This window comes from Apus apus, chromosome 1 (assembly GCF_020740795.1).
Source record: "Apus apus isolate bApuApu2 chromosome 1, bApuApu2.pri.cur, whole genome shotgun sequence".
In the NCBI taxonomy this organism is placed as follows: Eukaryota; Metazoa; Chordata; class Aves; order Apodiformes; family Apodidae; genus Apus; species Apus apus.
The window spans coordinates 111,494,815-111,522,254 of record NC_067282.1 but is presented as its reverse complement, the minus strand read 5'-3'; the positions used below and the strand labels follow the sequence as shown (position 1 = coordinate 111,522,254).

The 27,440-nt window shown below is 38.8% G+C and overlaps 1 protein-coding gene across 2 annotated transcripts in view; it reads left to right on the top strand.

Annotated features, from left to right (window-relative positions):
• BEND2 (BEN domain containing 2) overlaps positions 1 to 20,659 on the top strand; it is a 28,298-nt gene extending 7,639 nt beyond the window's left edge. For both annotated transcript variants that reach the window (XM_051641420.1, XM_051641428.1), the window contains exons 3-12: positions 2,963 to 3,123; positions 5,339 to 5,410; positions 5,582 to 5,671; positions 9,627 to 9,731; positions 12,095 to 12,602; positions 13,704 to 13,904; positions 14,728 to 14,849; positions 15,461 to 15,674; positions 16,858 to 17,061; positions 18,124 to 20,659. In XM_051641420.1, the coding sequence (XP_051497380.1) occupies positions 2,963 to 3,123; positions 5,339 to 5,410; positions 5,582 to 5,671; positions 9,627 to 9,731; positions 12,095 to 12,602; positions 13,704 to 13,904; positions 14,728 to 14,849; positions 15,461 to 15,674; positions 16,858 to 17,061; positions 18,124 to 18,356 (1,910 nt within the window). In that variant the 3' untranslated portion in view covers positions 18,357 to 20,659. The remainder of the gene's footprint in view (positions 1 to 2,962; positions 3,124 to 5,338; positions 5,411 to 5,581; positions 5,672 to 9,626; positions 9,732 to 12,094; positions 12,603 to 13,703; positions 13,905 to 14,727; positions 14,850 to 15,460; positions 15,675 to 16,857; positions 17,062 to 18,123) is intronic.
• The last annotated feature ends 6,781 nt before the right edge of the window (positions 20,660 to 27,440 follow it).

Genomic DNA, 27,440 nt, shown 5'->3' with positions numbered 1-27,440 from the left:
ATAGTAACCTGGATGTTTATGGTGATAAGTTATTAGATGTAAGAAGCCTTTGATGATTGTCTGTAATTTACTGTACTTTTTTTAACTGGCAAGATCAAAGTCTCTCAGAAATCTTACCCAATTCTCCATTGGCTCAGATAAAAATTAATCATAATCTTCAAAAGTCCAGTAGCAGTATTATCAAGTAAGCAAGGAAAATGAAAATTACCGTAACTGGTGGCAGTTACTAGTGCTTTGGGTATTTTTATTTCTCCGATTGACTTTACAGAGAATCGCATCAGTCTTTCTCATCAGTAGAGTCAAGTTGCATCTGTTTCCTAGTGTTGGTAGGTGCTTTTGAGAACCTTTAATCTTTTTGATCTTCTACTTGACAGTAGTGACTTTTCGTATTTTTATGTCTAAAATCAAATTTGGGGGAGGAGGATGGTTTGGATAGTGTACTTTGTGTTTTGTCAGTTTTTTAAAAAATCAAAACAAAAATTAAAATTCCTTCCCAAGAAACTGTGATAGACAGTTGCTGACCTTGGTTTCATGGCATAAATAATTATTTCATTATCAAGAAGGAAATTGCAATCAGTAGGCATGATTGTTTTTTAAAAAGTAGAAGATGGTTTTGTCATCTTTGGGCTTACGTTTTCTGTTGTTGTAGATTGTTAGCATTAGGTATTGTCTAGTTAAAACTGAGTATAGTGAGATGTATGACTGAAACATGACATGAGTTTATCTTGAATATAACTGTTGAAGTTTACTCTTTAAACTGAGATTATCTATGTTTTTATTCATCCACCAACTTAGGCTAGTATCTTGTAGAGCAGTACCTTTTCTTCAGATCCGTTTATGCCTGTCCAAACTTGTTTTTTTTTGTTTTTGTCTCGTATCTTCTTGCCTACGGATACTTAGCTGGCAGATCAAATTCAACATCACTAAGATACAGATCTATGTCTTTATTTCTCCCCACCTGCTGCAGAGTACTTCTGTTATGCTTTTTGCTTATCCGTTTATGCCCACAAACTTGGTGTCACTTTTGCTGGCACTTTTTTTTAGGTGGCCTAAATTTGTGCCTAAGTTTGTGCCTAAATCTAAATTTGGGATGCTAATCAGAAAGATGGTTTGTTTAATGTAAGCATAGTATGTTTAAAACGTAATTAAACTAGGGACCTGATGTTTCTCCGAGTGAAGTGGCATTCATCTTTGGCTGCAGAAAGTATCTGAAGTGTGAAGGAGCACATTGTGACAGTGTATTAATCCTGCTGCCCTGCACCCTTCAACATGTTCCCTTGCCTGTATTGGTGTTGGTCCCACAGAGCACTGACATCTCCCAGGCTGTCAGTTCTGGGGGTGCTTAATGCTAGGAGTTGAGTTCTAGCTCGGTCTGCGTGGCCAGGACAAGGGGGATGAGGTGAACTGAGAAAGGAAAGAAACTCTGGAGCTGCGTGGGAGTGTAGGTAGGTTTTAATTTTCACCTAAGAGAATACTGAGTAATTGCATATATATTTTTATTATTCAGTTACTGATTGTGGTTTCAAAATGATGCTAGTAAGACTAAGCTAAATCTACCACAGATCTTGCCTAGGTAGCATCTGTCAGCTCTGGTACAACATTTGTCTGGGCTCTTAATGCAAAGAAATTTTTTTTCTAGCTTATGATACTGAATATATTCCTAGTTTTCCATCCTGACCCTTCTTCTAGTGCATAAACCAAAAGCAGTTGCCTTTGCTTTACAGTATTTCTCTTAGCTTGTCCCTGTCCCTTTTGATTTGTTTTCTCTTCCTTCACTTCTGAGATACTAGTTCTACTTCCCAGTGGGTCAGTGAAATTATTTTGAAAAAAGTAGTAGGAAGTACATGTGTAACTTCTGTGCATCCACAAAACTTTCCCACCATGCCTTTTCACCTGGGCCTAAGCTCCAAAAAATGCTTCAGAACAGATGGAATGGTAGAGATTTGGTGTTGCCTTTTTTTGTCAGCTATGTTTTTCTCCTTACTTCTTAGAAACCTTCCAAGGCCTTGTTTAGCTTCTTAAGCTTACTTGTCTTTTAATATCTTCCCTTATCTATATCTCTATCTTGTTATGTACATGGTTCTTGGCTCACCTACAGCTAAAATATACAGAACTCCAGGGGAAATACTTAGTTTTTTCTATTGTTTTTTTAATCTTCTCCTCTTAGAGGTGTTTTTATTTATTTTTAAAAGAGCTGCTGTATCCCTTTCCTGAAGGGTTGAGGTAGAAACCTGTAAATGATGGACAGGCAGATTTGGCAGTAGAGATAGGCCTTTTCTTGTAACTGTGAAAATATTTTAACATTCTTCAAGAGGTAGGCGTGGAAATCATGTGGACTTCAAAAGAATTAGGGCAGAGGAGTGATAAACTGTGATAATGAGTTTTTAACTGTGTTCCAGGCCTGCACGTGAAGAAGTGAAGGCATTTTGTGTACCACTTGTGGATAGTTAGTGTTTGGTAGCCCTGACCTGCACTGGCTTAAGAGGGAAGATACCTGGAGCAAGTTTTTTTTGTTGCACAATGCTTCAGTGACAAAACTGGTGGGGAACCTGCATGTGTAGGGAAGGGACAGCTGAGAACTAAGGAAATGGTACCTGTGTTTTACATTGTAGGTGTGTTGCCTGAATTTCAATTAATTGTTTTTGTAGGGGTTTTGAATCTGTGATTCATGCAGTTAGATACGGAAATGTGAACAGAGAATCAAAAGTGAAAAGTCAGGGAAATGAAATGGAATCTAGAGTTTGGAAGAAAAGAATATGAAACTGAATTCACCAATTTTTTGATCTGAATAAATTGAATTAATAAGTTTAATAATATCTAGTAAACAAAATTTAAAATAAGCAAGCAGTTTAAAAGCAAAAAAAAAATAATAATGGGGGACTGCATGGGTTTTGTAGTGAAATGTTTTTTAGTCAAGTGAACTGGGAAACCTGATGATGTGCTTTACTTTCTCCTTTTCCAGGAAGCGAAGGCTTATCAGTGCTGGCTGACCAAGTGGCATCACAAATGAGCCATTCTGCAAATATGCAGCGGGGAAATGGGCACAGCCCTGAAAAAATGGATTTTGTGTTTTCACATAATAAAAGAAAACGACTTGCCCCTCCTTTAGTGGGACAGAATGTGGTATGTTTTGCTAAACAGTAGCCCTTTGTTCCGAGTCCAGTTTCAATGTCATTTGTAATGTAATTTTTCCTTCACTTTTGTACGCTCATTGGAGGACATCCCAATAAAAAAAAAAAAAAGAGGGTAGGATATCCATGTACTGCATAGAAGCTTCTAGTAGAAGCAGGAGTAAAACTTTGTGCTGAATACAGTACGTGTATAACAACAGCTAGTGTACAGCAGAGAATAACTTATACTAATTTCCCATGTAGGTGCTCTTATTTTTTCATTAAAAATGTCTTTGTGCAATTTCAAGTAATAAGAATTGGAACTTAATGTTGAATAAGGATTTGCCTCCACGAACAAGGCTGTCCAAAGAAAGACTATGTATATTTTTAACTTGAGGCAGTCTGAAGCTTAGTCCATGTCACCATACAAAGCTTAATTCTTAAATTCAAAAGTCAAGATGTCTTTACATGCTGTAAAAGTAGCTCCATTGTTTAATTCTGTTTGTTGTAAAACAAAACCAACACCAACCCACACACTCCCAAGAACAACAAAAACAACCAACGAACCAAACAAAACCAAAGCAAAGACCAATGCAAAACAGCTACAACAAAAGAAGTCATTGATTATGGGAGACAGGAACTGTTCTCATCCTGTGAAAGAAAAATGTCGGAGTTGGCCAGGTGATGGCACTGTTGATTCCTGCTTAAAACAGTTTCATGCTGTAAAAAAATAACATCTTTTGGCTTATGAGCAGACATTTTTACAGCTTCTGCGTGCAGAGTTATACCCATTGAAATAGATGTTATTTTTTTCGAAATTTATTTATTTAAACTAATGTAAAAATCTACATCAAGTCTCATAATTGCATAGGCTTGCCTATATAGTACACGTATAGTTAGATGAGAAAGTTCTGCCCTTAGAATAACCAGACAAAAATATTTATTATTATAGAAATTTGCAAGAGGTTTATGTTAAACCAGAATAAGATACTGCTAAACAAAAAGTCAAGTGGGTATTCATATGACCTAGCCACAGGCATATAAATGAGATGACTGTGTTAAGCCTCACTTCCTTGGGCCCTTTTGTAGCCAGGGGAGAGAATACAGAATCAAAGAACTACCTTGGTTGGAAGAGACCTTAAAGATCATCGAGTGCAACCATCAACCTAATACTGACAAGTCCTTAACTAAACTTTATGCCTAAGTACTATGTCTCTACAACTCTTTAAATATGTCCAGGGATGGTTACTCCACCACTGCCCTGAGCAGCCTGTTCCAATGCCTGATAACCCTTTCTGTGAATAAATTCTTCCTAATATCCAATCTAAACCTCCCCTGGTGCAACATCAGGCCATTACTTCTTGTCCTATCACTTGTAACTTCATTGAACAGACTGATCCCCACTTCTTTACGTCCTTTAAGATAGTTGTAGAGAGTGATTAAGGTGTCTCAGCCTCCTTTTTGTCCAGGCTTAACAGGACAGCTTCCTTAGCTGCTCTTTGTAAGACATATGCCCCAAACCCTTCATCAGCGTTGTTGCCCTCCTTCGGACACACTCTAGTAGCTCAATGTCCTTTCTGTGGTGGGGGACCCAAAACTGAACACAGTACTTGAGGTGTGGCCTCACAAGGTCAAGTACAGGATCACCTCCCTTGCCCAGCTGACCATACCGTTCCTCACACATGATGGGATGCCATTAGCCTTCTTGGCCACCTGGGCACACTGCTGGCTCATATTCAGCCGGCTGTCAAACAGCACCCCCAGGTCCCTCTCTGCTGGGCAGCTCTCCAGCCACTCCTCTGCAGGCCTGTAGTGCTGCTGAGGGTTGTTGTGGCCAAAGTGCAGGACTCAACATTTGGCCTTATTGAAACTCATACAGTTGGCCTTGGCCCATCAATCAAGACTGTCTAGATCGATCTGCAGAGTCTTGCTACCCTCAGATCAACACTTCCACCCAGCTTAGCATCATCTGCAAATTTACTAGGGGTGCACTGTATCCCCTCATCTAGTTCACTGATAAAGATGTTAAACTGGAGTGGCCCCAGTGCTGAGCCCTGGGGCACACCATCCATGACTGGCCACCAACTGGATTTAACTCCATTGTCCACAACTCTTTGAGCTACAACTGAAAGTGTCCACCTTGGGTTCCTAACAGATTCTGTCTGTAGTTTCTATTTTGTATTCTTTCATTATGTAAAACATTAAAAGTTATTTATATTATTTCCCAGATGAGAACGAGGGAAGGAGAATATGAAGATAGTGATGGTGTAATTTATGAGTATGAACCAGACTATGAATGTGTAAGTAAATTTTTGTTTGACTGTCTCTGAAAAGCTGCTTTGGGATTGCATGTTTTGGGATAGATTAAAATAACGTGGGGTTTGAAGTTGGGATTTATTTGCTTAAAGCAATATCGTGAGATGGTGTCTGTTTTGTTACCTTACACTCTTTTTTGTATTTTAATGAACAAGGGGAGTATTGTATCTGAAGCTTCCTACACTGAAGCCTCCTACAGTGGACATCAGCAGAAAACTCTTATGGAAGTCCTCAGTTATTGCCAGGTACTTTTTTTCTTTATCTCTGAGATGGCATTTAAACAACTTTAATTAAATTTCAGGAAGATTCGCAATCTATATTTGAGAACCTATGTCTTCATGTCTTCAGCCTTCCTGGTTGTTAATTTGTTAGTTGCCCACTTACCTTCAATATTTTCAATGAAAAAAATCCTTTCAGTGAGAAAAAAAAAATTTACTCATATTCTCTGAACTTTTCATGCCATAGCTGGCAAGAATACGTTTCAAATGTTAAGCTTTAAGACAAAAGGTAGAATCTAGTGATTTGTTGGGAGGGACTTCACAGTAATGGGAAAGATCATAATGTCACACACACTCAGCTTTTGAAAGTATACAAGAATTCCCAAAAGCGTGCCAAAATCCTGGCAGCGTGTTTTGGCCAGTTCTTTGCTTTTGACTTTTGAAGTGGTACCTGGCAAGATTGAAAATCATTTAATTGAAAATTAAAAGCATCCTATGTTTATTCAGGTGAGCACTTACTTGACTCTGGAGTCAGAGTACTCTGTTGACTAGAAGATATTCAGGCCTTGGTTTCTGGAGTATATAATTCATGAGTGGCTCGTAGCCATGTAGTAATATCTTGTAAGTCTCCTTAAGCGTATATTCAGGATTGCTGTGGAAGAAAATTGACTGAGGTTGTGTGACTAACATTCTTACCGCTAGTCTGGGAATGTGTGCTCTGGCAAGTAGTGCTAATCAGAAGCTGCAGTCTCTTCTGCTGCCTACTAGCCCTTTTCCTTCTCTTTCCCCCACTGTTACCCCCTCTTCTCAGTAAATCTGCCCTAGGGCTATGTGTAGCCTTTTAATAATGCAGCTGCTGTCCAGACTGTTTTAAGGTTTTTTAGTGTTCCTTTGACATATTTCTAAATCTTGGGAAGATTTACAGATTCTCCTGTCTAAGGATGTTTAATATTTTTAAAAGGTAGCTGTCATATTGAAACCTAACTGTTGGTTTTGATAAAATTGAAAATAATTTGGAATTCTATCTACTACAAATCTACCTAGCAGTTCTCTTTTCATAGCCATATGTTTTTTTAAAAAAAGTCTGTCTAATGATGCTGTAGATCAACAAAATAAATTGCTTTAGTTAGTTGAAGACACCTTTCCTCTTTGTAACTCATACAGTTATAAAGTCCTTGTGTGTTTTTTGCAGTAATAGCTGATGATGTGCCTGATACGTATTTTCAATACTAGAATAATATTCTGTTATGTAATCCTTTATACTGACATGGCACAAAGTGTATGTCTAACTGCTGTGTAAGCATCATATTTGAGTTTCTATATCCGGGAAACACTGAAGAAGGAACTTTCTACATCTCACAGTAATGTGTAATAGTAACTGATGGACTTTGAATGCTTTAATTTATCTGGCTTTTATGTCTGAAAAACTGGGCCTTTACAGTAATACTGTTCAAAAGTTTATACCTGATTCCTTTAGTAAGGCAACACACATTTTTAACATCTGAAAAAAACCTTTATCTTGGGGGTTGACTGCAGATCAGACACTTTCAATAAAATATATAGGCTTTTTTCAAATCCTTTATCTTTCATTCTGTGATTATTAAAAATGGGTATGCAATTTATTTCAATACCATGTTTGTTCTGAAAGGCATGGCTGAGTTGAGTTTTCCATACATCATTTACCCCCTCTCTCATTTTTGCAGAATCACAGACGGGTTGAGGTTGGAAGGCACCTCTGGAGGTCAGCTTTGTCCAACCCCCCCTGCTCAAGCAGAGTCATCTAGACCTAGTTTCCTAGGACAATGCCCTGATGGCTTTTGAATATCTCTAAGGATGAAGACTCTAACCTTCCTGGGCAACTTGTGCCAGTGCTCAGTCACCCTCACAATAAAAAAATGGTTTCCTGTTGTTGAGAGGGAACTTCCCCTGTTTCAGTTTGTGCCCATTGCCTCTGGTCCTGCCACTGGGTACCTCTGAAAAGAGCCTGGCTCCGTCCTCTGCACCCTCCTGTAAGGTATTTGCATGTATTGAAGAGGTTTGCCCCTAAGCTTTCTCTTGTCCAGGTGGAACAGTCCCAGCTCTTTCAGCCTTTCATCATAGGAGAAATGCTTCTGTTCCTTCATCATCTTTGTGACCCTTTGCTGGGCTTTCTCTAGTAATGTCCACATTTCTCTTGTACTGGGGAGCACAGAGCTGGACCCAGCACCCCAAGTACAGGCTCACCAGTGCTGAGTAAAGGGAAAGGATCCCGTCCCTCAAGCTGCTGGCAACACTTTGCCAAATGCAGGCCAGGGTACCATTAGCCACCTTTGTGGCAAGGGCATGTTGCTGGCTTGTGTTCAACTTAGTGACTACCAGGAGATCCCAGGTCCTTTTCTGCCAAGCTGCTTTCCAGCTAGGTGGCCCCCAGTATGTTCTGATGCCTGGCCTTGTCCCTCCTTAGGTGCAGGACTTTGCCCTTCTTGTTGAACTTCATGAGGTTCCCTGTTGGCCCACTTCTCCTGCCTGTTGATGTCCCTTTGTATGGCAGCATGACCCTCTGATGTATCATCTACTCCTGCTGGTCTAGTGTCATCTGCAGACTTGCTGAGGGTATGCTTTGCTCATAATACAGATGATTAATGAAAAGCTTAAACAGGATTGGACCTGGTTTTGACCCTTGAGGTACACCACTAGTGACTGGCCTCCAACTAGACTTTGTGCTGCAGATCACCACCCTCTGGGCCTAGCCATTCATTTTGTTTTCAGTCCACGTCATTGTTTGCTCATCCAACCTGTACATCAGCAGCTTGTCTGTGAGAACCTTACAGGAGACAATATGGAGGGCCTTCCTCAAGCCCTGGTAGACAATACACTGCTCTCATCTACCGGGCCAGTCATTTTATCATAGAAGTTTATCAGATTGATCAGCCATGACTTCCCCGTCGTGAAGGCATGCTGTGACTACATGATATGATGATATTCTTTAAATTCATGTGCCTGGAAGTGGTTTTCAGAATTAGCTGCTCCATTACCTTCCCAGGGATGGAAGGACTGGCCTGTAGTTCCCTGAGTCCTTCTCCTTGCCCTCCTTCAAGATAGAAGTGACATCTGATTTTGTCAAGTCTTTGCATGCTTATTCTGTGCACCATGATTGATCAAAGTCTATGAAAAGTGGCCTCTCAATGACATCAACCAGGTCCCTCAGCACTCGTGGATGCACCTTGGACTTAATGTATGTCCAGTTAGTTTAAGTGTTCCCTGACCAGGATCTATTCCAGCGCGTGTCTTCCTTGCTCAGGCTTTTTCCCTGGGACCTGGGATTCCTGAAGGCTGATCTTGCTAGTAAAGGCTGAGGCAAAGGTGGCATTGAATACCTCAGCCTTTTCAGTGTCCTTTGTTACCTAGGTTGCCAGTCTCATTCAGCAGTAGGCCCACATTTTCCTTCCCCCTCCTTTTGTCACCTGTGTATTCACAGAAGCTCTTCTTATTGTCTTTTCTCTCTGGCCACATTCAATTCCAGTTAGGACTTTTAATTTACAGATTGTACTTTTCGAAATATACTTTCCATTGGTGATACAGAAATCACAATTTTGGTAGCTGCCTATAAGTCTTTTACCTATGTACTTGGAAACTTATTATGACTTAAAATAGCATATCATAATACCTAACTTACTTTAGAGCTTGGCAGTAGCTTTTCAATGTAAAACAAAACATACCAAATAGGTAAAAATAAAACATCTGCTGGAAGCAGGAAGAAAAACCTGTAAGTGCCTTTAGAATCACAGAAGTAAGCTTATCTGAGAATTCTTTTTACTGTGATATTTACCATTCTTTTTTGCACTTTGTATTTATGTTGGTCTTTAATATGCTTAGAGAATGTAAAGATTATCTACAGTTTTAGAGAGGGAATTCTGCCCTTAATTTAACTTCCTTGTTTTCTTCATATTTAAATTGGGTTCTTGTAAAACAATACTTTTTTCACTCTTATGTTTGTTGTCAGGCCATGTATGATGCAATTCAGAAACTGGACAAAAAATTTGACCTGCTTTATCGGAAGGTCTCAGAAATGCAGCGTACTCGTGTAAAGCCCCTGTTGCTCAAACCTGTGAGTATTAAAGATACCAGATGTTTATTTTTCCTGTAATTCTCTCACTTCTTTTAATATTTATTTTTTAAAAAATCCTTGCCTTTCACTAACGTCAAAATTAGTAGCAAAATTGTAGTCTTAAAATCAATTGCAATTAAATTGCCAGCTTCAGTCTCCTGTGTTGTTGTTCACCAGTGGTCACAGATTGGCCAGTGGCCCCCATCAAATTCAGAATGCTGTGATAAGTGCTGTAGAATTCTGGTTTATCAGAAGAAACATAAATTAACTCTGTAGGTTATGTCTTAAACTTGACTGTATTGGTGTTGATGCTTTACAAGATGTGGTGTACTGCATCATTTGGGGGCCAATAGCAAAGCTGGGGAGGGACTTTTTACAACGGCTTGTAGTGAGAGGACAAGAGGTAATGGTTTTAAACTGAAAGAGGAGAAATTTAGGTTAGGGGTCAGTAGGAAATTCTTTAGTGTGGGGATGGCGAGACACTGGAGTAGCCTTCCCAGAGAAGCTGTGGAAGATCCATCTCTGGAAGCATTCAAGGCCAGGCTGGATGGGGCTCCGAGCCACCTGATCTAGAGGGAGGTGTCCCTGCCGATGCAGGGGAGTTGGAACTCAGTGGTCTTTAAGGTCCCTTCCAACTCTAACAATTCTATGATTCTGTGATTTGTTTCTGCAGTTAGAAAAGAGTTTATGCATCACTCACACAGTCTAGGTCAATTGACTAACTGATTTTTAGATCTCAGGAGTGTGTTGTCACATCCATTATGGTATAGGATTGTATTTTTTCTAATAAAATGCCTTTTTAAAAATTTCTAAGAAGGTCTGATACTGAGTACACACAACCTGTTTTGTTCCTATATGGTTAATCTACTGCTAACTAAGGAGACAACAATACTCTTTTAAAAGAGAAACAACAGATAATTTTTTAAGAAGGTCGTGTAATCCGTAATGGCCTTTCAATGTCAACAATGCTGTAAAGATTTTAATGTGGCAGAGGTGATCCTGCTGTCAGGAGATGTCAAGACATCAGTAAGGTCATTTGCTTTAAGGGTGAGTAAAAGTGATTACATTCTCGTGTGTGTCAGATACCAATAGGATACTACTTTTTATTTGGAAATGCGTTTCTGTTGATGACTCCAAGTTCGTACTGTCTACACATCCAAAATATGAGGTGCAGAGAGCAAACTGGTCTTGTCAGCTATGCTTGGACTCTGTGAACTCTGCACTCTTACCCTCCCCTCTGATTGTGTTGGTATGGCTTTTGGTATGGTATCTGCTTTAATGTTCAGATTAAGTGACCTGCACTGTTTTTTTTGAAGAAGGCTTTTATCACTGTAGGTTGTAAGAGGGAAGCCAGCAAATGCAATCTGCCAACCATTTTCTTAGGTTCTGCTAGAACTTTATAACCATCAGGAGTGCTGTAGATTTTTTTGTAGGTGTACCATTGTTGTACCTGTGATGTTCTAAGGATATAAATGAGGAAGGGTTGGTGGTAAAGGTACTATTTTTTTTTTTAATTATTATTAGATCAACTCGAATAGCTGGAGAAATGGATAAACTTCAGGCATATAGCCTTTCTTCAGATTGTAGATTTTTAAGTTACAAGAGTGGAATACTATCAGATATATAAACAAAAGCAAATAAACAAAACAAGCAAACAGACAAACAAAACCTCCAAAACTAAACCCAAACCCACAAGTGTCAGGTACATTTGGTAGCTCCTGTTTAGTGACTTGTATTTTGATCTAGACTGTATGCTTTAGGGTGCATATGTTTAATAGAAGTACTTCAAATGGTGGAAAGCTTAGCCTGTCTGTCTCTTTGGAATCTTCCATTGTAGAGAAGATCTGAATTTTTAATGTTTTTAGCTAGCAAGTAAAGAATTGAAAAGGCAGCTGGAGAGAAAGTGAATTGTTTTTTTTCTTGTCTAAAAAGAAGCTAACATGGCAGTGGAGACATACCTTAAAAATTCAGGAGACTGGTTCAATGGCTGACAAATTTTAAATTTTATTTTGCCTCTTCTATTTTTAAAGAGCCTTTTTTAAGAGCCTTTACAAAGGCTGCCATTCTCATTATATATTTCTCTGGCTTTTTAGAAAATAATTGTTCCAGCACCCAAGGTGGAAAAAACTTGAGAAATTTTGAAGCTGACCAGTAAATTCTTAGTGTTGGAATTACAAGTCAGAATAAAATAGAGGGAAGGCTAAAAAGTAGTATCACTGACTTCATTACAATGACTACTTCAATGAAGACTCTGTTGCCAATAGTATTATTATTAAAATGTAGTATTCCTGGTTTGCAAAATAAAAAAATGACCAGATGTGTCTAATTTAACATTTTGATTGTTTTTTGAATCATATTTGCAGAAACCAGTTGGATTTACATACAGAAGTTCCAGTCATTTGCCTCAAGCAAAAATAAGAGTGCAAAAAAGCATGGAAAGGGAATCAGGTCTTCTCCCTTCATCAAGCCAGGGAAGGCATAGCCCAGTCATAAGGGTTGCTTTGCAGAATGGGCATCCTCAGGTCAATTCCCCAATGAAACATGTTCCACAGAGCCTTCAGTTTGAATTGCAGCAGCCTGTTCATAGGCAGAGCCCACCACTTCCCACTATAGTTTCTACACATTCATTACATTCATCATACAGAGCAACAAATGGGATGCCTGACCTTTCTCCACGATCAAATCTTGTAGCCAGTGTTGTGGAAAGTACAGTCAATGTTGCATCTTCACCAGTGGCATCATCATCGGCGCCAGCACCATCTGAGACTGATTTGGGAAATAAGGCTGCGGTGGTGAACTACAGAAATGCGTCTGGGGGTGTGAACATCAGTAGAGAAATACCATCTTCAGCCTCCATCAATCCTAGCTTTGGTGAGTTCCTTTGTAATAAATACTCAGAAACGAAGGCTAAAAAATTGCCACTAGCATAAAAAAAATGCCTGAAGAAATCTCTTCATTGTTATTTAGCAGAAGTAATGGAGCAGAGCTGGCTGCCTTACAAGCATTTCTGTAACAGGATACTGTTTAAAACTCTTAAAACAAAGGTTGTAGGAATTTCTATTATGCCAGGGATTACTTAAAAACCTCTGCAGTGTATATAGTTGTATAGCCTACCAGAAGCCTTTGATTTACAGTACATGCTTTGGGTTGTTTGAAAACTAGGCCCTCTTTTTCTCTCTTGGTACTCTTGATGTAAACTATTGTTAACCTATGTGTATGTCATAAGTAATGTGTGCAAGCTATGCATAGTTTTAAAAAGACAAAAGAGATAGCCAGTAAAGTTAAGTGAGGCATATGCCTGTATACATGTTTTGCATTTAAGAAAGCAACTTGCCTTATATATGCAAAGGAAATACCAGTTTTCTTCTTGTGAGGGATTTTATCAGTGAAAAAACCTTTCTATCCTCAAATCCTCCAGTGTTTGGTTTCTTAAAAAGTACTTAATTCCACAGAAAACAAATAATTCCATAGATCACTCTGTTATAATAAGCAAGCACATATAAACTAGCACATGTTTTTAAAACTAATGCATTTATTTCTGAAATATAAATGCTCTGAGTTATGTGGAAGGCTGGGCTATGAGTTTTTGGTTGCTTTTAGTCTAGAAAATAAGTTCATACAGCTGAAGAGCTGCATTAATAGTAGGTGAAATACTCAGATACCTATCTGTAAATTTGTAAACATTGTATGACTTGGCAGTATAATGTTTTAATGTGTTTTCTTGGGTATAGTTATTTCAGTTAGTTATGTGAATTAAAATATTAATTAAAAGATATTTCTGCTACCATTCCAATATAAAGCTGCTTTTGTAAGAGCAAAGGTAAGTAATACATAATCAAGTTAGTTGCAGTAGCAAACATATATGGATAGTGCTATAGAGGTCAAGAGAAAGAGTTTGAAAAGTATTCTTTTTTTAACAACTTGCTTTGTTTTTTTCTTCTTTTTTCTTTCAATGTTTTTGTTTCACAAAAGAGTTTGTTGGTGACCCAGTGAGAAATGTAAAAGTTCTTGGCAACTATTTGATGAAGGCTCGGCAAAAGACGAAGCCAAAGTACGCAGCACGCTACTTAGTTCGTGTCTTGTTCCCCAAGGAGACCTTACTGTGCAGCATTATGGGAGTGAGTGCACGAGGGCGCAGGACATTGGACCCAAACAAAACTGCTGCAGTAAGAGGTATGTTACCTTTCAAAATGCACAGGTTTACTTCTTTAATACTTAACAAAGGTTTTCACTTACAAGGAGTCCTTTTCTGTATGTTTCTGTGATTTCTCTTCATTTTGTGTGCTTCATGTTCATCAGTTGTTGATAACTGTTCCTAATTTTTTCATTACAACTTATATTGTGTTTATGTGTGGTGTGGGTTTTGTGAGTTGTTTTTTAGTTGTTGTTGTTGGATTGATTGTTTTGAGTTTGGTTTGGTTTATTTATGGCCATGGTATATTCAGGATGAACACTAACTGGCGATTCTTAAATACTTTCTGTTCCTTTTAAGTTCACTTTTCTTGTCTGTTTGAGAAATGGTGAAGATGGGGAGAGAATTATTTTTTTTTAAATGTCAAGCCACTTAAACAGATGCCATGGCACATATGTGTGAACCTATACATCTCCTTCCTATTCAAAGACTGGGATTTTATTTAAGCCATGTGAAGTAGTTGCAGCATCAGCGTTACCCTGTTTCTGTATTTCGTGGGTTTGTGGGTTTTTTAAAGTCAATAGCGTAAATCACACCTTTCCTCCAATTCTACAGGGAAATGCTTAATTATAAAAGCATTATTCACAACACTTAAAAAAAGTATCACTGCACATCTTAAATTCATAGTGCTGCTTAGCTTCAGAACATGATTTCTGAATCTTTCTTCAATTAAATCTGGAAATCTAAAGCTTCTAAGTGGAAACAGTAAACATGAAGTATTTCTTAGCTCTTTCTAAATTAGAATACTTCTAAATACTGTTTTTTGTCACAAAGCTTAAAGAATTTTCTACATTTTATATGCAGAATTTCTTGCAACTAACTTTCCAAGCTATGATTTGACTGAGCACGGAAAAGACTGGAAAACCTGTATCACAAATGTCAATGCTATGATCCGCTGTTTACGCTCTGAAACAAAAATAAACCCAGTAAGTTGTCTCAAGATGGTAATATATAAGTACTAAGTTTGTGCTTATTTAATGAATTATTTAGACCCCTGATCATACAAGTGCTCCAACTGGAAATTCCTTGGGTTCTGTCTTTGTACTGCTCAGCATAGGCCTGCAGACTGCAGCACTAGTTCCATATGGGGAATACTCTTGCTCTGCCTCTTCTTCCTCCTGTGTCCAGCATTCAGTAAGGGGATATATAAGCATAGGGTACTAAAAGGAAACCTCTGCAGTTGTTGCCCAGAAGTAATGTCAAATTTGATTGTGAGCTTAGACATGTAGCTTCTGGCACTGTTTTCACAGGCTTTCCTTCAGGTATGTCCAGCCATGCATTTTGACTTTATATTGACTGAAACATCACTCCTAAAACACTTGAAACTCCATTTGCTTGTGCTTCTAAAAAGCTTTCTGCAAGTCTCTGAATATTTAGTATATGTTTCACCTGTGGTTTTCATGATTGAAATTCAGGAGTAACTGTATTGTGAATGTCTGGAATCTAATTTATACTAAATGGGAATTGAAAAGAAACACTAAGTAGGAAACTAATAGACTTCTTCCAGTGCATGTGCTAACCTAATTTAATTTTTCAGGAGGAAGCTGAAGGGAAAGAAAAAGTGTCTGATGCTCCAGATGCATCTCATTGTGTAGATTTAAATTATAATGAAGATAGTGAAGGCAGTTCTCAAAACTCTCAGAAAATTACCAGCTCCACAACTGACACATTGCAGAATTCAGGATTGGATAAGGTTCCAGAAACTTTCCACACACCTTCCGTCAAGAAACCACAGTCTTTGGAACCCATGGGTAAACTAAGAAATTTTCATCTTCTGGACTTGTGTGTTTACATTTTCAATGGTCATTGAGAAGCAGAAGATGCTATTGTAGGTGGCAATTGTGCAGTAAAGGGATTTGTGGAACTATGTTACCCTTCCTCTGAAGGCAATCACATGGTCTGTACACACAGAGTAAATCTTCATGGGAGCAAACAAGAACATTATCTGGGTAACAGAACATGTGCTTACATCTACCAGGGCCCCATAATGCATATCCAGTGCAAGACTGTAAAGTTCATCTCTTAAGATTCTCTGTTCAGTTTCTCTGAATAATTATTTTCAATAATTATTTCACAATTACCCATTTGTTTTCTAATTTTACAGATAGTGTACCTTCATGGAATAAGCTAGCTCAGAGTATCTGTTGAATGGTATTGCAATTTCAGAAAAAAGCACACCTTTCTGTAAAACTGACAATTTAGGACAATAAAAATCTTAAAGCGAGGAGCTTTTTTTCCCCCCCCCCCAATAAAAATGCACATTATACTAATGCATTTGGAAAAAATTCCATGTGCAGCATGTGATGACACTAAGGGAGTTTCAAGGAAAATGAGCTGAGAGTAGTTGCCCTTGGAAATAATTTATTATATTATTATCAGTTTGGGGTTCTATCAGATCTACTTCTGCACCCAAGATTTGTTAGTAGTATTGTGATCTCACTGGCCTCCTGATTTTCTATACAGGGTGTTTTTTGTTTGCTTGCTTGTTTTTTAATGCTTGCAGTGCAGTCAGATTGAAGTAGTTAAAAAATATTCACTCTGTTTTCAGTTCCTACTTACAGGATCTCAGCAGCATTGAAATAGCAGAACTTTTATTTACTTATGTAATAGGAATAGCATCATAAGATGAAAACAATTCAGAAAACAAGCATTAATAATGCAGGTTACATTGCTAGCATTGCTGGAAGCATATCAGAAATGCTGTTACGTTGCTGTAAAGTTGTTTTTTTTGGCTACCTGGACACAGGTCTACAATCTATTGCTTTTTAGTATTAGCTGTAGCATTATGGTTTTGCTCTGGTCTTTCCAAGCAAGTAGAGCAGTTCTGGGGAGAACTTTTTGCATCCTAGTTTTAGTGTAATACAGCCACTTTGAAACATGGTCGGTATTGGATAAGTAAAATTTCTGTCTGTCTCTCTCTGGTGTCCTTTCTAGAACATCTTGGCAGTCCATGGCGCAATGTTCAGTTGCCTTTCTCAGTCATTTATGTAGCTAAGGGGAAGTCTCGGCCAGAGTTGTCAGCTCGCTACCTAATTCGTCATCTGTTCACTGAAGATGTGCTGGTAAAAAGCAATGTATATGGTAATCTTGAACGTGGAATGAGCCCACTGGACTTCAACAGAATTAATGCTCTCAGAGGTAAGTAAGGAAGTCTCTGTTTAAATGACAATGTGGGGAAATGAGCAAGAGTGATTAACATTATATCCTTTGAAAAACCACAGAGCTTCAGCACTAAGTCTGTGAAACGGTTCTGACAGAGAATAGGGCAAGCAGTGGAACAAATTGAGAGAAAGTAGATGAAGTTACATCTTAAAAACTCAAAGAAGTCTGCAGATCACAAAAGTGTTTCATAGGAAAAAACTCAGTCTCCATGGCATCTGTTTGAAAAGGGCAACACAATGGGAGATGGAAGCCCCAGAGGATTCTGGAGAGTGTTTGGGATAATTTCTTCATACAGGAGCTAGATAGGTCAACCAGAGATACTGCAATATTGCCTTTAATTTGAAATTACATCTGAGAATTCCTTTTTGTTGCTTATTTATGGGCTGACTTAAAGAAAACATGTAATTTAGCTAAGCTCCAAAGGACAATTACAACTCTGTAATTAAAAAGTAAAAGTTAAAATCTGTTTTAAAGCTACTCATTTTACTTGTAGAAGGGGAGAAACGTGCTTAGTCTTACCTTATTTATCCCATTGCTACTGAGCTCAAGTATTTGCTTACTGATCTGGTTGCAGTATGGTACAGAACAAGCTCTTGCAGGTTTCCTGTCACTGTTGTTCCTCTACAGCTGTGTTATGCTGAATTACTGTGTTTCATTTTAGTGAACATAGTTGTCAGAGATCCTCTGAAGGAGAGCTTGGTCCTGCCAAATACTGGTCATTCTGAAATGGAGCCTGAAACTTCTTTGCTCTGGTTGACCACAGTAGAAGCTGAAATTACTCAGGACTTCAAGGAATGAACACCACATGCTTTCTCTGTATATTTTGTTTTTACGCTTAGACCTTTAGCTACTCATTTCTAAATGAAACATAAAGAGGGGGAAAAATATCTGCCCTCTAGCTTTGCTGAAGCCTTGTAATATGCCTAGCTGCCCTGGTTTGGTAGCATGCACTTGTTTTGGCTTAATTACATCCAAAAGGAGTATATGACTTACATAAATAATTGATAACTCACTGCTATATACTTGTTTAATTTTTAGACTTTCTTCAAGAGAATTATCCATCGTTTGATCTAAAGGAAACTGGCTATGATTGGAAGGCGTGTGTGGCTGCCATAAACAGCACAATCCGCAGTCTCAGGCATGACCATAAAAAGGCTACGGTTGGAATCCGCCGGAAAGTCTCGGCAGTGCCATCAAGTGCAAAGAGTCTTCCACAGAGTCCCACTTCTGTGAAGCCATTTGAAAGTGACACTATCAATCTCATGGACTGAAGCTCTCTAACGTGTGTCTCAAATCTTAATTTAGCAGGTTTTTAGAAATCACATGTAGAAGCCTATTATATTGAGTTGTCCTACTCTACTGAGTTGTCAGCAGCACTAAATAGTATTACTTCATGAGAGCAAAGTTTGCAGAAGACTTGAGAACTGTAACTTCTTGTATAAGTAGTCCTCACGTTCCTTGGAAATTACTTCCACTGTTCCCTGTAGCATTTGCAATGTACTCACTCCTAAAAGCACTTTCTTGTGATTCATTGACTCTGAATGATTAATCTGAGTACAAAAGATGCACTGTGCATCTAGTCAGCAGAAGCAGATAGAAATGTGGAGAGGAAAGAATGGCCCTGCTTGGGCGGAGACTCATAGCCAGCTAAACTGTCTCATTATGTGGGAGGACAATCGGATATTTTAAGCCATAATATCTAATGTAGAAAGGAAAAAAACAAACCTGCATGTAGCTAACTTGTTATATTTCTCACTTTTTTTTTTTTGCGTGCTGTAGCAGTCGTTGCTGTAGGATAAGGCAAGAGGCAGACAATAATGTAAGTACAGTTAGTAATGTTTTCTTTGCTCTGAATTAGCTCTACAAAAGCACAAAAAAAAGCATCCACAGCAAACAGTCCTTATTAACTCCTCTGTCACTTGGAGGAAGAAGTTATTGTCAATGATAAATACTCATGCCCTTGCTGTTCCTTTATGTCCACACAACACTGACATTTAGTAGTGCAAATTTGGAAAATTACGTGGATGTTGAACTAAAAAATAAATAAAAATTAATAACTAAATATATTCAATTTCACATCTCCCTCAGTTTCATTTTAAGTTGAAGTTCAACAGCAGTAACTGTCAGAAGTTAATGCCTTTTTTATGTTGGGTGGGTTCTTTGTTGTTTGGGGCTTTTGGGGGGTTGTTTTGTTTTGCTTCGTTTTCAAAAGAGGAAGTATTTGGTATATTTCCGTTACTTGTATTTCCAGCATCCGTCACACAGTCCTCTCACTTTTTCCGTGTTGGCTAACTGGCACGTTGTCGTGGTTTGACTCAGGATAGGCAATTAAAGCAGGGACAACAATGCTTTTGATCCCCTCCCCCTCCTACCCAGGTAGGGAAGGAGAGAAAGAATAAGGAGAGAGAGAATAAAGGAGAGAGACTTTCTGGATTGAAAACTAAACTAGACAGCTTTAATGAAAGACTAATGATAAAAGAAAATATGTACAAATACATACAAATAGGTTCAGGAATGTGCAAAACCCTATCACTGCCCCCCGCCCCCAGCAACTCCCACAGCATCTCCTGAGCTGTGAGCAGTCCCAAAACATCCCAGAGCGCTGCTGGAGAGAGCGGCAGAGCAGACAGGAGCTGAGGGCAGAGTTAATGACAGTCAGGAACACAAGTCCAGGGATCAGTGGTGATGGATAGATGGAGTCCTCCTTGGATGCCGGCCATGGATGGAAAAGAAGGGGAGACAAAGCAGGAAGGAAATTGTCTTCTGTGATCTCTGACCTTATACCGAGCTTATGTAGATACATGGAACAGAATACTTTGGTCAATGTTGCTGTCCATCTAGTCCACTCCTCCCTAAGGGAGAGTTGCAGATAGGACTTTTCTGCTCCTTTAGCATCTGAGGCCGCAGAGCAAAGTGACCTTGATGTCTCAGCAGTAACATAAACAGTCCAGCATTATCAGTCCACTAGCTGGAAAAATTGTTACTAGTTAAAAGAGAGATTGCTGAGGGAAACAAAAAATCAATAAAAGGAAAATTGGCTTCATCCTGGCTCAAACCAGGACACACGTGAACTTGCCTTACCACTTGCATTATGTCTGAGTGTAGAAAGAAGCTTCTGAGAAGACTGACACAGGGAACCAGTTTCAAATCTGAAAGTTGATGTAACTGTGGCTTGTAAAACTATGCCTGTGTACATAGCAGAAGAAGATTTTTACTTAATTTGTCTCCTCCAAGGCAAGGGTTTCACAGTTTGGTTTTTTTTGTTAGCAGTAGGATAAAATAGTGAAGTTACTTGTTCTCACTTTAACTTCTTTCCATAGCAAACAAGCAGTGTTTATTATATACAACATAAGATCAGTTTTTTTCTTGCAAGTTAGGATACAAAGAGGTCTTATCAGATATGAAACTAGTAATGCAAGTTTTCCCTACCACCTCCTTTTGGAAGTCTTCTGTAGGTTTTAAGAAATAGGCTGAATTTCTGATTTTTTTTAATTTTTTTTTTACTACAAATGTTTTACTGGAAACTTGGTTATTCTGGTTTACTGCTAATAAATTCTGCTGTTACTGTTCTAAACGGTTATTCTTGTCAATGCGAAGAACTTTATTGTCTGTAGATATTATTAGTTCCAAACCTCAGAAAAAAGACAAAAATGCTTATATTTTTTCAGTAGTTTTGTGAAGTTTTTTCACTGTGCTTCACAGATTTTAATGGTAGAGTGATATATTTATTGAATGACCTGTCTGGCACTGAAATCTGTTAGTGTGATACATACCTTCAGCTTCCATAATGAAGAGAGAATTGAACAATTCAGTAAAAGTAGAAATAGTTTTCTTGTTTGTGTTAGAAATGTATCCGTTTTTGCTAACTTTTATAAATTAAAATTACAGTATTTTGCTGTTAGGAAAAGTATTTTACAAATAAAACTAGCATATAGCTTCTTGACTACATATGTGTGTTTTAAATATTTCTTGCACCATGTATCTACAGTTCAGGCACAGTTTCATCTGAAAAGATCCTTTTTATCTCCTTTCAAAAAACAGAGTTTTGAGGAGATACTCTTGAGGCGAGATGATTTCCAAATTTAGACTGCTTTAACTGATGGAGTAAACCAAAGCAAACTCTTTCATAGAATCATAGAATGTTAGAGGTTGGAAGGGAACTCTGTAGATCACCGAGTCCAATCTCCCTGCCAGAGCAGGACCACCTAGGGCAGATCACACAGAAATGCATCCAGACGGGTCATGAAAGTCTCCAGAGAAGGAGACTCCACAATTTCTCTGGGCAGCCTGTTCCCGTGCTCCGTCACCCTTGAAGTTTTTCCTCATGTTGAGGTGGAACTTCCTGTGCTCTAGCTTGCATCCATTGCCCCTTGTCAAATCACAGGGCAGAACTGAAAAGAGACTGGCCCCTCCTTCTTGACACTCACCCTTCAGATAGTTATATACATTAATAAATCCCCTCTCAAGCTTCTCTAGACTAAACAGCCCTAGATCTCTCAACCTTTCCTTAGTCCCTTAATCATACTCATAGCCCTTTGTTACACTCTCTCAAGTAAGTCCCTGTCCCTCTTGAACTGGGGAGCACAGAACTAGACACAATACTCCAAGGGGTCTCTCACTAGGGCAGAGTAAAGGGGGAGGGAAACCTCCCTTGTCCTGCTGGCCACACTGTTCTTAATGCACCCCAGGATACCACTGGCCTTTTTGGACACAAAGGCACACTGCTGTCCCATGGATTACTTTTCAACCAGGACTCCTAGGTCCTTTTCCACAGAGCTGCTTTCTAGCAGGTCGGCTCCTAACCTGTACTGGTACCTGGTGTTGCTGCTTCCCAAGTATAGGACTCTACACTTGTTCTTGTTGAGCCTAATTAGGTTCCTATTTGTCCAGCTCTTCAGTCTGCCCAGGTCTCAAAGAATGGCTGTACAGCCTTCGGGTGAATCAGCCAATCATCTCAGTTTGTCCTCTCATCCAGGTCGTTGATAAAGATGTTGAACAGGACTGGACCCAACACTGACCTCTGGGGAACTCCATGAGTTTAAGGTCTCCAATTGGACTCCGCACCATTGATCACCACCCTCTGGGCTCTGTTGTTTATCCAGTTCTCAATCCATCTCACTGTCCACTCTTCTAACTTCCTGAGCTTGCTCACGAGGTTGTTATGGGAGACAGTCAAAAGCCTTGCTAAGGTGAGCAGACACATCCACATCCTGCATCTACCCATTCAGTCTTTTGGGCTTTGCTGGTCAGTTACAGCCTTGTGTGAGCTCTCTGAAACAGAGATTTCCACAAAAGGGTATGAGTTGAGTAAAATTTTTAAGAAACTCCTTTCAGCAAAAGCATTTTTAGTAGACTAAGTTTTATTCACATGGTGGAATCAGTTTCTGTGTTAGTCCTTATTCAAGAAATAAGAGGGCTGGACAGCATTCATTTGAAATACTGATAATTCATCATAGGATTTTAGAAGATTATGCAGAATGAGCTACATATTTGTGCAGGGGTTTTTTTTGTTTGTTTTTAAATAGATACAGCAATGTGATAATTTTGTAGTTCTCTTGTACAACCACAGATTTCTTTTTTCAGTGTATGGCATGATGATGTCTTCACATGTAGTGAGATGGGAACTGCTGGTTTTAAATGCCAACCAAACTATAAGTTTGTGTAAGTATTTAACTTGCAAGTTCAGCATAGTTTCTCCCCACACTTAAGTGGTGCAGTGACACTGATTATAGTACTCCGTGAAATTCACTCTGGTACTGGAAACAGAGGGATGTCTTCTGAGTAGATGGAAGGGCTGTAGCACCACCTACCGAGGGCCAAAAGTTTTTCTGAAAAATAGAAAACCTCCCTGACCAAAACAAATATGAAATATTCTGACAGAATGATGCAGTTCTGAGGATTTGATTTTGGTGCTCTCACTGAACAACTGAAATTTCACTTCTAGCTGTTCCTTCTCCTTTTAAACTAAGTCTTTCATTTTTTAAATTATGTTATTTGAGTTTCGATTTGTTAGTTCAGAGAGACGCTATTTTTACTTTAGTTACTTCTAACATGATCTGTAAATCTTTAACACGTGGGACAATTGTTCACATACAGTTTTGAATGAGTAACAAAATACAAACACCAGGATCAGCATCCTCTTTTCTCACAGCCTTAGCAAATTCTTTTGGCATTTAATCTGCTAGCATGGACTTTCCAAGGGTGGCATCTACTTTGTGAGCCCCATCAAGGAAGAGAACCCTAGAGCCATTAGAAGGCAGGCAAGTGCCATGAGAATCATAGAATCATTAAGGTTGGAAGGGACCTTAAAGATCATCAACTTCCAATCCCCTGCCATGAGCAGGGAACCCTACCATTAGATCAGGTTGCACAAAACCTCATACAACCTGGCCTTAAAATCCTCCAGGGATGGGGCATCAACAACCTCCCTGGGCAACCCATTCCAGTTCCTCACCACCCTTACAGTGAAGAATTTGTTCCTAATATCTAATCTAAATCTCCCCTCTCTCTGTTTAAAACCATTACCCCTTGTTCTATCACTATCTTCTCTGATGAGGCTTGGAACATTCCCAAAAGTGCAAAGGGACCACAGGTTGTCCAGAAGGTCATATTTCTGCTTGTGGTGTTGGGTTTCAGAAGGCGGTATAACAATATTTGTGGCTTTGCTGTGGTTTTGTTTAAATATTTTAACAGATTATTTATTGACTCCAAACAGAGAAAAGTGAGAAAAATGCAAAGTGCGTTGTTTTTTTTAAAAAGAAACCTAGCAGAAAAACAGAAATCACAGAACAACACCAACAACAAAAACCCCAGCAATCTTCTGCCACTTGCTCTAAAGGAAGAGAACTTTTCAGTATCACTATTCTCTGTTTCCCTTTTGCCTCTGCTCTGAAAGACGAGTTATTTTTCTTCTTTATGGTCATGACATTCTTGGATATAAATTCACTCATTTAAAGCAGCAGCCTATTAAATCATATTTTTTTTCCACATATTGCAGAACTCTTCTTCTTAAATTCCAGTAAGATAGTTTTCCATAGAACATTCTTTCCATCCTCTCATGTATTTGGATTATAAGTAAGGATCATTTTTCTGCTGTGTGATCTTGCGGAGGTGTTAGTTGAGCAATTTTGTCCCCCTGTTTTTTAAGGATGCAGTTCTATAGAGCTACACTTCCATTGTTCACCAGAAGCAGAGATAAGCAGAGACAAAATCTTTTCTTTCCTCCATGTAGCCAGTGAGATGCTTTTACACAGAATCTTACTTTGGAATGTAATTTCTTTTTCCCTCTTACAACTGTAGCAACAGTAATAGATACCTTTCCTATGACAAGCTAGCAAAAACTGCTTATGTTCTATAAAAGGAAAAAAAAAACACAAACAACACGCCAAGCATTTAGACCTTTTGTATTTTGTGGCTTTTCTCAATTTCATTTTAAATATGCAGCTGTCCTAAGAAGGCCTTTTCTCAGTAATTGAGGGCAAAGCCTAGTCTTGTTTGGTCTGGAAGTAAATCTGTTAAAGCTTTTACTTGGCTTTAAATTTATTAAAATGATAGTTGAGCCTATGGCCCAATTCTGCAAATAGCGTCTCAGTGTGGAACTTCCATTCTATTTATGACTACTCAAGGTAGGAAAGATTAACATAAGGAAATACGGTTGAAGGATCAGGATGGAGGTTAGTAAATAAGACCTTCGTTCAAATAATTAAAAAAAGAAAATAAGTATAATAACTCATTAAATGCTCACATGGAACAAAGGTAGGAAATGGGTCTCATGTGTGATCAGACAAGCCTTGCAAATTTAGCTATTCTGTCCTCCTCAGGAGAGTTTCTGACCTCATGGCAACTGTGTGTGTAAGTGCGTCTGTGAAGACAGAAAGACCAAGAGGAGTGACAGTGCCTTAGGCTACCAGAAATCTCTGCTAAAGGAGTGTGAGCCAAAACCCCAGCTTCCACTTTGTCACCTGGATCTAAGAATATGGTCACACTAGCAGTCAGTGGATCCTAACCACTTTGCAAAAATGCAGAAATAGAATCTTCAGTGCTTTGAATTATGGAGATGTCTCCCATGTCTGCCTTGATTTCTCCAAAGACAGTCCATTCAGTTAAATGTCAGGAAAATGGCAGTGATCATTAACAAAAGCCACTCATTCAGAGAGTAGAGGAGATGCTGAAACCATGACAAGCAAGATTTCTGGGTCAGGGGTCACTTTATTTTTGTTTTTTAAAACAATGCTCTCTGCAAAAGGATTTCTAAGCAGAGAGCCCATCAGCACTACAATAATTAAGTAAATTCTGGCATTTATTTGAAAGGCTGACTCAAACCCAAATTAAACTGAAAGTTATCTCTCTGCAGATCTTACTGGAGGTAGACAAGATTTTTTTGAAGTGTAGCTATATAAAATTTTTCATTTTATATAGGTTACATGTGAATACTTTTTTTAAGCTAGAATGATTTTAAAATAGCTTCTGTAATGAATAGTAGATCTTCAGCCAGGGGAACAAATGCAAATGCATCTCATCTCCAGCTGCAGATGAGTTGAAATGTGGAATCCCTAACCCTACATGCACACTTTGAACAGTTTTTTTTCTTTGTGCTGACAGCCTTTTAGCAGCATCCCCTCAGGAGGCTTATATTAGGAAGTGTAATCTATCTTCTGTTCGGTGAATTCTAAGATATTTAAAGAAAAAGTGCTGAAAGAAGCAGCTGCTGTAAGCCTTTCTGAGTCCTATGTGCCTGATTACTAGTGAAGCCCTGCTTATCCTTGTATTAGGATGAGTTAAGTATCCTATGTGCTAGAATGTAGATATTTCCTTTATTTATCTAGTGCCTCCTTGATCTGTCTCCCCCTTTTCTGCCTACACCCTGTAGCTGTGAGCCACCCTTCGATGTCCTCACTTTCTTGCAGAAAAAAACCATCCAAATCAGCTAAACCTCAAGCATTTTCCCACTGGGATGGCCTTCTGATTTCGCTGTTTCCCAGCTTCACAGCATACCTGCTCCATAAAAGCGCTTTGATTTTTAAACACTGAGCACTTTTTTGTCTTTTTGATGCTTTCTGCTAACTTGGAAAGGTCGGTTGGGAGAGCTGCTTTTTAAGCAAATACAGCTCAGCGAGTGGTGACTCAGTAATTTGTATTGTCTGGTATCTCCTGACTTGAATCAGAAATGGAAGAACAATAGGAGAGCCTGACTCCCTGGGGACTCTGTGGGTTTTGTTTTTGTTTTGTTTTTAATAAAACCATGAACATTTGTTGGTGATCGGAATGTCTTAGGATATTACACTGAGACCATATATTTTTGCTAAGCCTTAGGAGGCCTTCTAACTGGAAGAACTGCACACAAAAACCCCCAACAAAAACAACTGTTCTGTGCAAAAAGAGGAGCATTATGTTTGAAAAAGGCATTGTATTTTGTATATGATCTCATGTTCTGAAGTGCATTGTGAACGCAACTGAAAATATACCGTAAAGGACTGTAGAAAGATATAACTTTAAATTAGCTATGTCGGAGAATTTTCTTTAAGAGAGAAAATTTTGTGAAAGAGGAAAGAAAAGACCTCCAAGCCTCTCTCTAGGAAGCAATGCAAATTTATACTGCATTTCATTTTTGTATGTCCTTGCCATCCCTTTAACTAAAAAGAAAAATTGATCCAAAGCTTTTCTGCAGTTAAAAACCATAGTGTTTCAACCATCTGTAATAGGTACCCTCATCACTTCAGGCTTCTTGTAGCCCACTGCCAAAGTCTGTATTCTGAATGGGCTGTAGACAGGAATTAATCTGCTTAAAGGTCTTCTTTTTCCTCCCTACGTTCATATGACATTTCCTGTGAGACTGTGAATCCTCCTATCTGTGCAAGCCATAAAACAAATACTGGAACTGTAGGTAATTTTAAAGAAAGCCTTTCAAAGGAAAGTGCTTTAATTAACATTTACTTTTATTTGCAAAGGAACCTTGAAGACCCTTTACACAAGAATATAGGTCACGGCTCCCAAAGAATACCAATGATGTACTGTAAACCATGCTATTGATATATTGGTGTCGGACTCCCAGGCATATTAAGTCTGCAGGATTGTGAAGCACTAATTATTTCTATTAATTTTGATTACAGTAACGTATAGTGGCTACAGTAAAGGTCTGAGCCTACTATAGAAAACAAGGGATACGCAGAAGACCCAGTTCTCACCAGGCAGCTCTTGCAACCCAAGCAGGTAAGAAGTGGGCACCGAGCAGCTTTTGCTGTCCTGGCTGCGAAGTGGCAGCTGAAGCACCGGGGCTGTGCCTGGTCTAAGGTCACTCCCAAGCCTGTTGTGAGGCTTCGCCTGGAGATCCAGGAGCCTTCAGTCCGTGTGCTGGT